The 11,096-nt window shown below is 43.2% G+C and overlaps 1 protein-coding gene across 1 annotated transcript; it reads left to right on the top strand.

The window, feature by feature from the left end:
* Positions 1 to 289: 289 nt before the first annotated feature.
* LOC113588874 (E3 ubiquitin-protein ligase TRIM39-like) lies at positions 290 to 9,760 on the top strand. The gene is made up of 7 exons (XM_027028252.2): positions 290 to 314; positions 2,012 to 2,358; positions 4,939 to 5,034; positions 5,160 to 5,393; positions 5,481 to 5,628; positions 5,899 to 5,925; positions 6,695 to 9,760. Exons 1-7 carry the CDS (start codon positions 290 to 292, stop codon positions 7,240 to 7,242), a joined length of 1,425 nt encoding a protein of 474 aa, XP_026884053.2. The 3' UTR covers positions 7,243 to 9,760.
* The last annotated feature ends 1,336 nt before the right edge of the window (positions 9,761 to 11,096 follow it).

The following is an 11,096-nucleotide window of genomic DNA, read 5'->3' as shown; positions in this document are numbered from 1 at the left end:
AAAAATAAACACAATGCCAAGTATGGAAAGGTAGGGATCGGAGCTCTTCTTCTCGAATGGCTATATGTGAGGTGGGGTGGGATAGGATAACCAATCAGGCCACACGTTGCAATCACCTGGCGCCGCGATGAAAATGCAGATGACAAGACAACCTGCAACTAAATTCATAGAAACAGACAAACAAAATGGACTTTTCCTTCATGCTGGCTGACTGGCAGGAAACCCAAGGATCCACACTGTCACCACAGTGGTTTGTTGTAGAGCATCAAGACTTAACTTTACAGAAACCATGTGGTCCAAGTTGCTGGCACTAGGTAAGTGCCACTAAGACACAGGTTCAGTGTTCGTGCTACTCCTGCCAGACCTGCACTTGGGTCTGAGGATACTGAGTGACCCCATGCTTTGCTAAGGAGAGATTAAAGATGTCCTCAGTGTAGAGCACAGACACTTTACAGAGGAGAGATTAATGATGTCCTCAGTGTAGAGCACAGACACTTTACAGAGGAGAGATTAAAGATGTCCTCAGTGTAGAGCACAGACACTTTACAGAGGAGAGATTAAAGATGTCCTCAGTGTAGAGCACAGGTGCTTTACAGAGGAGAGATTAAAGATGTCCTCAGTGTAGAGTACAGACACTTTACAGAGGAGAGATTAAAGATGTCCTCAGTGTAGAGCACAGGCACTTTATAGAAGAGAGATGGATTAAAGATATCCTCAGTGTAGAGCACACATTATTTTTTGTATTGAGAAAATACATAGCACTATAAATGTTCTACTGGAGAGTGTAATGTTATTATCAATGTCACAAAGTTATTTTAATGTTAAAAATAGGGATTTCTTCATTTATCTCAAAAGATAATGTGGCAGCAATCAGGCCCACTATTTCTGCAAATCAAAACTCATGTTGTTGCTGAGCAGCCAGGCACTGTCCTGAGGACTGAACCCTTACTGAATGAATTCCACCCTCTCCTGAGGGATGAACCCACACATAGTGAATTTCAGCACCACTGAAGCGCTAAACGGCAGAGATCACTCCACTCATTTGGCATGACAAACTAACTTGAGCGTTTGGCTCCACTGACACTAGCTCTGTACTGGAAAAGGCATGAGTGACAAATAAGTGATATTGGGTTTTGAAACTTAGATGACATTTCATAAAGCATGAAAGGTGCAAGTTATTTTGAATACCAATCTTCAGTGTGGTGGGTTGGTTATTGTTGTTCTACTATTATATTATTGATATTATATGTATATTTTTCCATAGGTGTATCCCCAAGTTCTATCAGTGTTATAAAACTGTACAGACTATGCCGAGCATTAAATAGATGATTTCAAAAATATATATTTGTGTTTTTCTGAGTTTAGATGCACCAAGAAAAATATCCACATTTCATATAACACTGGTCAATGCCTGCCACTTGCTGGACCAAAGTAGCAAGTGCAACAAATCATCATGGAAAAACCTTTGAAGTAATGGGAGTGTCCTGGTGATGTCACTCAGGTGAAATTTAAGGGACGTGCAATGGTTTCATCTCCAGTATCCAGTTCCTTTCAGCAGGAAACACAGCGTTAGTTCTGGTATCTATCCATGTGTTTGTAGAGGGTTAAGGTTGGAGATCAGGTAACTTGTAAGGAAGCAACAAAAAAAGGTGGTTGGGGAGGAAATGTGAATTGGGAATATCTCAACATTTTTTTATACTGCAGTATTGCTACTGAGACATCTATTCTATCAGTAACTATTGTTTATGCTAATTATTTTAATTAGACTGGTCAGCATGCACTTGGTCTCTCAAATGTAAGATTGTATTTATACAGAACATTCTAACTTGTGGAGGAGGATTTGCTATGGAAGCCATTGGGTGTGTTCTACAGTGCTGATGTCCTGATGATCCTGATGTCTTTCTCCCATCTGTCAGTCATGGCACCCTGCAGCAGACTCCTCTCTGAACATCAGCTTTAGTGATCTGTCTATACGCAAACACTTTTATCCTTGTGCTGTTGCTCTGCCCAGTTCAGATGGAATCCAACAGCACTGCAGATCAACTCTTCTCTAAGAATAAGAAGGTGCCATGTGACTGTTGCCAAGAGGAGAAGTGTGATGCTCTGAAGTCCTGTCTGGACTGTGGGGTCTCTTACTGCAGCACTCACCTGATGCCTCACACAACTGCAGCGAAACTCAAGAAACACAAACTCATCAGCCCTGTGGCAAACCTGGAGGACTACATCTGCCAGAAACACGAGAGACCCCTGGAGCTGTTCTGTAGAGACGACCAGACGTGTGTGTGTCAGTTCTGCACTGAGACAGACCACAAAACGCACACCACTGTTCCTATAGAGACAGAGAGTGGAGAGAAGAAGGTGAGACATTAAGACAAAATTCTTAACTCCTTCTCATGTTTCTGCATAATTATTTTTAAATGAACTGGTGGTTTTATTATTGTCACAATTGCCACTTCTGGATTTGCGTTACAGTTGCTATGGTGACCATGTCATGTGCCTTTGTTCTGGTTTTGTCATTATTGTCATGTGTTCCTGTTCCACACCCTAATTGTGTTCCACCTGTTCTGTGTTCCAGTCAGCCATACCTGTGCTAGAGGTTGCTAAGTGTTGCCATTGTAAAACATTTCCTAGGTCATTATTCCTGTTCTCAAATTTTTATTTTCTATGTTTTCTCTCTGCTATTTGTCTGGTTTCTGATGTACTCAATTTGATTCATGATTGTGTACACCACTTGTCTGCCAGTGTTCTAGCTCTACACTGAGTGTGTTGATGTGCTTCTCAGTTTGCTTTATAAATCCAACTTGAATCTTTCCTTGCCTTACATGTAACAGAACACTACTTTATCCAGCAGTGTAGTGTAACACACCAGTTTATCTCTTTCACTGAAACAGTACTCTGGCTAAGGCCAGTTTTGTTGCAACTGTAACAGAATTTGTCATCGCATCATGGTCTCCTGTCATCACCCTGCAAAAAATATATAAGGGAGGTTTCCCATTCAATTTCATGCAAGATGAAGCTCTTATAGGTGTGCAGTTACTCTCCATCCTTATCAGCGCTCTAAGATGCATTCAGTAGTGAACAAGGCGAGATTAGATCAACTGATGAAAGAACTTGATGCTGAAGTTGGGAGTGTTCAGGGGGAAGCATTATCTATGACTTTGCCGGATTTCTTTCTTCTGCTCTCTGTGTGCATGGATCAGCCACTCAAGCCCCCATGACCATGGCTGATCCTGTCCCTCTCTCTATCCATAGCTCATTGCACACAGGGTCTCCTGCCCTGGGCTCCAGCTGTTATGTTCAAATTTGTCTGATGTGCTATGCTTCACCTTTTGAGCCCTCAGCCTCAGACAAACAATGTCCCTGCCTTCTGCTCTCATCAGCATGCTACAGTCACCTCTTCCTTTGTCCTGCACTGTTGAGTGAATCGGTGCTGTTTGAGGATTTCTCTAAGAAAACCTGTAGTCCTAGAAGTGAATACATGGTTGTTTCATAGTGTTGACGCTTCCCAACCCTTCGTCCCCCTGTCCGGGTCTGTTCCTATTCACTGAAATTTATAAAGTTACAAATGCATTCTTACAGATTTAGAATACGTATAATAGTTAAGCACCCCTTGCCTGTATTACCTAGCCCTATGCCTCTATTTTGTGCGCTCACATCTACAGGTAGTACCTGTAGTACTTATTCTAGGGCACTGTTTATGTTGTTTATGTTTTTTAACAAACTCTAGCACTTATTGTTTATAGCACTTATCATTGTTTAAGATAGACCTGATGTATTTTGGACTTCTAGGTATCAGCATTCATCCCTGTATTCCACAGTATTCTAGTTCATTGGTATGTCTGATTCTAACCTACTGTACTGTACTTGGATGTGTTCTATGAGGAAATGACAAAGCACTTTTGTAAGTCGCTCTCTATAAGAGCATCTGCTAAATGCCGTAAATGTAAATGTAGTACAGATTTCCTGTCTTCGCCCCTTAGCGCCAGCTGATCCTTGTTTAGCCTTCGTTAGTGTGTCTACTTAAACCCTGTTTTTCGTCTTCTGGTTGTTAGTCATTGTTTATGTATATCCCGTGTTATTTCTCGTTGCATTCCTATGCTCTTTTTTTTGGCTACGCTCCCAGTTGTTACTGCGTATGTCTGTTTACGTCTACGCCATTTTCTGAATCTGCCTCGCTCGTTTCAGGTTACGTTGTACTTGTTCTCTCTGTTCCTAGTTAAGTTATTCTCTCTGTGTACCCTCGCCTTTCTCCTGTTTAGTTATCTCTCTCGTTTAGTTCCTACGCACTTTCTATCTGTGCTCCAATTTACGTTGCTCTCCCAATTCTTATTCGTCTAGTTTTATTCTGCTTTCCGGCACGTGGTACGTTATCTCGGTGCTTTTGTTTACTTTGCGTTCATGATCCATTATAGCCTGTCTTAGTTTAATGCTTTGTTGTTTCCCGTATATCTTCCCTTAATATTTAGCTCCCTTTGTCTAATGCTCATCCTTACCCAGATTTTAGTTTATCCTTTTGTTTGTTCCTGAGTTTTTCAGTCCTGTGTTCTTCTGGTGTTTCAATTATTAAACTCGTCATTCATTTACACTGTCCTGTTTATCGTTTTCATTATGGCTTCCCACTCTTTGAATTATGCCTGCTCTCACGTCCGCAGTAGTGGTACTTCGCATGTGTTTGCCCTCGACCTACCCGACCCGACCAAAAACGAGCATAAATCTCTAGGAGTGTGGTGATGTCTTGCTAGCTAACATTTACATCACAATTGCTGGTTTTGTGCGTTTCAGTTCCATATTGACAGATGTTCATGTCGTATGCCCTTCATCTGAAGGCTTACAATTCCCAAAGTTTAACCAAGGTCCTGCAGCGAGGATGCTACACTTTACTCCTCTAATATCAATTCAGTGATAAAGCTATAGTACACTTACATTCTGACCCTGCAGGCCCAGCTGGGGAAGACACAGGCAGAGGTTCAATGGATGATCCAGGATCGAATAAAAAAGATTGAAGAAATAAACAATTCTGTAGAACTGAATAAAGTAAGACCACATGACTCAAAATGGCCCATGTGCAATTACTTTTGTTTATTCACACTAATGTATAGCCAATTCAAAGATTGAAGATGTACACAATGATTTTAAAATATTTGAATTTTATTTCTTAGAAACAAATAGAGAAGGAGAAAAAAGACAGCATAGAGGTTTACAATGCTCTGCTGCATTGCATTGAGAGAAGCCAGGCTGAGCTGCTTCAGGTGCTGGAGGAGAAGCAGGAAGCAGCAGAGCGGCAGGCTGAAGAGTTCATTAAAGAGCTGCAGCAGGAAATCACTGAGCTAAAGAGGAGAGACACTGAGCTGGAGCAGCTCTCTCACACTGAGGACCACATCCACCTCCTACTGGTCAGATCCCCCTGTTTCTCAATAGCAGTGCAGCACAAACAGCCCTCCCCATCCTGAGGGGGTTCTCCTCTCTCGTCTCTCCTGTAGATGTACCCGTCCCTGTGTAGCCCTCCACACACCAAGGACTGGACTGACATCACCATTAACACTCATCTGAGTGTGGAGACTCTAAGGAGAGCTCTGTCTCAGCTGCGGGAATCACTCAAGAAGGAAATGGAGAAGCTTCCTGAGATTGGTAAGTGTTTACTGATCAGTAAGACCTTGTGTGATTAAATAGAGGGATTTTATAAAAAGGTAATGCAGAAGTATATTTAAATCCTGATATAAGAATTAATGTTTGGTAGATGATGCATTTAGGTATTTAATTCTGAATTATTGTTAAAAAGTCCTATGTTCGTCCCTTTGATATTAATATTTCAGTGTGGTACTGTAAATTACCATCCAAGCATTTATTTGATCATTAATTTAATTATCATGACATCATCGATTATGCATTTTTAAACAGAACTGAAGAGAATTCAACAATGTGCAGGTGTGTGCCTTCTCTTTGATCATCAGTAACATATGCACCATCCAGCCATAACATCTAAATTACTAATATAGTGTAGGTCCAGAGCATCACATGTCCTCTACTAGCTTGCCTTCTTCCTTCCCATAGTGCATCCTGGTGCCATTTCTTTCCCAAGTAAGCGATGCACACGTACCCAGCTTTCTTGGTTCATCAGACCGAGCAACCTTCTTCCATTGCTCAATTGTAGGCACTTTCAGTGGTTAACAGAGGCTAGCATGGGCACTCTGACACATCTGTGTCTATGCAGCCACATATTGAGCAAGCTGCGATTTTCAGCAATTTGTGCTACAGTAGCTCTTCTGTGGGTTCAGAACAGACTAAGGTAAAGCCTTGGTTCCCCATGCACATAATTTTGCGTTGGGTGACTGTCACTGGTTCACCAGTTGTCCTTTCTTGGACCATGTATACCAGAAACACCCCACAACACCTGCCGTTTTGGAAATACTCTGACCCATTTGTCTAGCCATCACAATTTGGCCCTTGTCAGAGTCAGATCCTCAGCCAAGTTTTTCTGCTTCCAACACAAGAACTGACTTTTCACTTGCTGGCCAATATATCCCTCACCTTAACAGGGTCATTGTAATGAGATCATCAATGTTCACCTGTCAGTGGTTTTAATGTTATGGCTGCTCAGTGTTTATAATAATATATACAATATCTCACATTTATCTCTACACTATTACATGCTGTTTATTGCTAAATAAGTTTAAACTGTGTCTGTTTCCCCAAGTGGATCTAACTCTGGATCCTGATACAGCTCAACCTGCTCTCATCCTGTCTGAGGATGGAAAACAGGTTACATATGGAGACAAACGACAGTATCTATCAGAAAACCCAAAGAGGTTTGATGTGCACATTTATGTGCTTGGAAAGGAGGGGTTCTCCTCAGGGAGATTCTACTATGAGGTCCAGGTTAGAGGCAAAACTGGGTGGGTTTTAGGAGTGGCCAAAGAGTCCATTAAAAGGAAAGGGGACATTAAACTGGAGCCTAAGAATGGATACTGGACTGTGTGGCGGAGTAAGGAAAATGAATACAAGGCCCCAGACTCCTTTGTTGTACCCCTCTCCTTGAAGCAGGCTCCCCAGAAGGTGGGGGTGTTTGTGGATTATGAGGAGGGTCTGGTCTCCTTCTATGATGTGGAGGCCAGGTCTCATATCTACTCTTTCACTGGTCAGTCTTTCACTGAGAAACTCTATCCATTATTCAACCCTTGCAACAAAGATGGAGGTAAAAACTCAGCACCACTGGTCATTATGCCTGTTGAAACTTTTATGTGAGATTCTATTCCCCAAGGAACCCAATTTGTATAAGGGTAAAGCATATAAATTATTACCAAATATCTGACACCAGAATTTCATTAGTGTTTTACAGTTGTTTTGGTTTTTGGTATGGTGCAGTTCAGCATGTGGAATTGTGTTTATGTTCTTAAACACAATATTAATTTTGTCACTAATGTCTTGTTTGTTAGTCCACGCCTCCCTCAGGTGGCGTGTGTTGTCTATCAGTAGCTACATAGTTATGTCATTATGTCATTGTCATATGTCATTATATCATTTGTTATGTCATTATGTTTTGTCCTTGTAAGTGTAAATAACTATTGTAAGTCTAAATAACTATGTATCTATCATTATCTTAGCCTCTTAAACTGAATCTCTCAGTAAGCTATGTGTCATTATATAACTAAAGTATTGCAACAATCTCCCAATAATCTCTCATGACTAAAAGCTCATTGTGAACATGGAGTGTCATTGCAATGTTTTAAGGAGTTACTATTGAAATGGTAGAAAATCTGTCTTTAGGCCTGATTCCAGCCAAGAATAAATTTTATGCCCAGTCTTAAGGAAAATACAGCTTGTGACCTGTTGGTGCAATATTCCTAAAGTTACTCCCGCAAAATTCAAGCCGACTTGGCTTATGAACAGGCAAAATGACCAGGACCTGTTGGTGGGACCAGTCATTGACAAATAAAATGATCAATTTTAGACAATGTTGTCATTGATGTATCTATGACACTGATCTTATTGAGAGATTCAGAGTTAGAAAGAGAGAACTGTTTGAGGTAATTTTACATTCACCTGAACTGAGTCACACATATGACCGCAATGTAGCACGGTCACAGGTGCTATAAGTATTAACCAACCTTGTACGTCATGTTATTGATCCGGTGGAGGACGTTGTAGGGGCCCATGTATTTAGGTAGCAGCAAATCATTGGGCCCCAGCTGGCTGTCCTTGGTCCACACCCACACTGTCTCTGGGCTGGTAGATAGGAGTTTCCTCTTCACCAATCCACTTTGCGTTTGAAGGTGATGATGGCTGCCCTCGGGCATCGGTGCATCTCCTCCTATACCTGTTCACTCTGCTGACACCATACAGTGGGCAGGTGAGAGGTCAGGGGTTTTCATGGGTACAGTGAAGGCTGTAATCCCAGGACACACTCAAATGAGGTGAGCCCCATACCTGCATGGTCGGGAGAGTTTTGTTCATACTCAACCCAGGGAAGATAGGAACACCAAGTCTCAGGATGCTCATGGCAGTACAAGTGCAGGAACCTCCCCAGCTCCTAAATAACTCTCTCCACCTGCATGTTAGCCTGCAGGTGATAGCCTGAGGTAAGGAATGCCTGCCATACCCAGGAGGTAAACTGAACCCCCGGTCTGATGTGTCTTCCGGGCACGAGGAACTGTGAGAAAACATGGTGGAAGAGCAAGTCTATTGTTTCTGAATATGGTGAGAAGGGCTGGGAGGGGGATGAACCATGCCATCTTGGAAAAGGGATTGACAACTATGAGAATGACCATATTCCCTTTAGAAGCCACCAGGTCTGTAAGGAAATCAGTAGCCATGTGGGACCAGGTATGATGTGGTGTAGGAATGGGGAGCATGTTACCATGGTGATGTGCGTAACATCTTTCTGTGTGCACATGAAGCAGGTAACTTGCTACTTTCAGTTGGTATGTGCATGAGGAGCCCAGATGCCCTACATATATGGAAGTGTGTGCCCAGGTGATGAACGCTGCACAACATTGCCGTGGAATGGCAACCAATCTGGAGGGCAGGGAGGGTGAGAGTCACTGCGGTGATGTCATGGTCCAGGTCCGAGCCAGTGGCTCCCATGTAGCAGGAAGGAGAGAGGACTGGCTTATGGCTGGTGGGGAGTGCCTTTGCGCTGTCCTACCAGAAAAGGGAGCGCTCCACGTCAAGCGGATTGTTTGTCCTTGGAGCCAGTCTGTCAGGGGCTTAGCCAGGGTGGTAAAGGACATGAACCACTGATAATTGGCAAACCCCAGGAACTGGATCCCTGGAAGTTCACCTCACAGAGGTGAAACTCGTACTTCTCCAGCTTGCAATATAGTTTACTGAACAACAGAGTTCATTATGCACATGTTGGTCATAGAAGGGTGAATAGATCAACGATATGTCAACAGATCTACCTAAAAGAGACTCCACAGGATGTCATTAACCAATGCCTGGAAGATGGGCAGTGCTAAAGGCCATTTCCCTCTCATTACCCTCTTTAATTCTTATCAGATTGTTGGAACTGCACATATATAACTTTATGAAGAACTGTGTCACCCTCAGATGCTCAAGGGCAGCAGGAACCACCGGTAGTGGGTATTGATTCTTCATCAAAGTATGGGTACTTTATCAGAGTGTGGATATTCCATCAGAGTATGGATACTTCATCAGCAGGGTGCTTAATTGCTTAAGCACCAGTGATCTTGCGCATGGCCTCAGCCTGCTGTTTTTGTTTTTCACAAAGCTGAGGCAGGTGAGGTGGAGGAGTGGATGTAACCCAGAGCCAGAACCTCCTGGATGTAGATGGAGAGCAAGTAGCCCCCTCCTCCAGATCAATAGCACAGTCATATGTGCAATGGGGAGGGAGCTGAGCAGCCTTGGAGGAGCTAAAGACCTCCGCTGGGTCCTGATAAGCACAGGGATAAAGATGTCATTATGGGCCTCTGGGCTGTCCACAGTGGCTGTGTTGTTGGCAAGAGGGTTCCCACTGTATGATAAAATTGTGTGACTATGAGATGTGAGAGTTGTGTGTGCATAACCAGAGGAATCCTAATCAACTCTATGGACCTTGCATATTTAAGGTGGTAGTAACTTCTGGCTCCTGCAGATGGTGTTGCATGAGGATGGTTGAGCTATAAATACCTGGTGGGTCTTGAACAAACAGGTCTTGCCTTTTGCTCATTATCTTAACGAGGAACACAACATTCCTGTCCCTGTATTCCAAGGTGACAATTCTCATATACACATGGCTACAAAATGTGACTGATTGGCATGATGAACATTCAGGAGTATTCACATATCTGGACTGGCCCGCAAAATACCCAGATTTGAATTCTCTTGAAAATCTGTGGGACTACCTAGAACAAAGAGTAAGATGCCAGGGAAGGCCTCAACGAAATCTGGCTGACCTGCACAATTCTTTGATGCAAGAGTGGCTGAACATTGATGTCGCCTACATCCAGAAACTTGTCCAGTGCATGCCAAATCGAATCACACTTGTTATTACATGCTAGTAGGTACGTTTCAGCCATGGGTGACTAATTTTTTGTCCAGTGAGCTTACGATGAGCTGGGAAGTAGCAGGGAATTAAAAAAAAGAAATGTGACAAAGAAAGTGACATGAGGAATGTGCCCCTCCAATACAGGACCTCCATCCAGCATGTGCACTCGCACAGGTAATGAGAGAGGAACAAGTGTAATCCACAGCGTTTTACCAAGGCTCCAGTCCATCAAGTTTCCCGCAGCTCCAGAGTCAATGGGGGCTGTAATGAGAGAACATCCCTTATGTATAACCCTCACCGACATACGCAGTGGTGAGGTGGGAGTTGTACTCACCTTCATCAGCTCTGTGTTGGACTCTAGCTCCAACCAGCTGCTGCCTCTCATCCTGAAGAAGAGGACCTCCATCGAAGGGAGCAGTGTTTCCAGGAGATGGTCGTAGGTGACATCATTCAGGGATGCCGTCTCCTGCTTGCAGGCAGGTTCTGCCTGCAGCTCCCCTTGTAAGCCCATAAGCGTTGGCTCATTCCAGCACATAGTGGCTGCCAGTGTCCAGAATTCCATAGTGTGTGAAGAATGAAGTTGGGGTAAAGCAGTGGAGAGGAACCAGAAGCC

This window comes from Electrophorus electricus, chromosome 19 (assembly GCF_013358815.1).
Source record: "Electrophorus electricus isolate fEleEle1 chromosome 19, fEleEle1.pri, whole genome shotgun sequence".
In the NCBI taxonomy this organism is placed as follows: Eukaryota; Metazoa; Chordata; class Actinopteri; order Gymnotiformes; family Gymnotidae; genus Electrophorus; species Electrophorus electricus.
The sequence above is the reverse complement of the archived record's forward strand: the minus strand, read 5'-3'. Positions and strand labels throughout refer to the sequence as shown.

Excerpts from the sequence above, each read along its gene's own strand:
- LOC113588874 (XM_027028252.2), top strand. The coding sequence starts at position 290 with ATGTGGTCCAAGTTGCTGGCACTAG. Across the intron at positions 315-2,011 it reads GTCCAAGTTGCTGGCACTAG|TTCAGATGGAATCCAACAGC; the intron begins GTAAGTGCCACT and ends TGCTCTGCCCAG. Across the intron at positions 5,629-5,898 it reads GGAGAAGCTTCCTGAGATTG|AACTGAAGAGAATTCAACAA; the intron begins GTAAGTGTTTAC and ends ATTTTTAAACAG.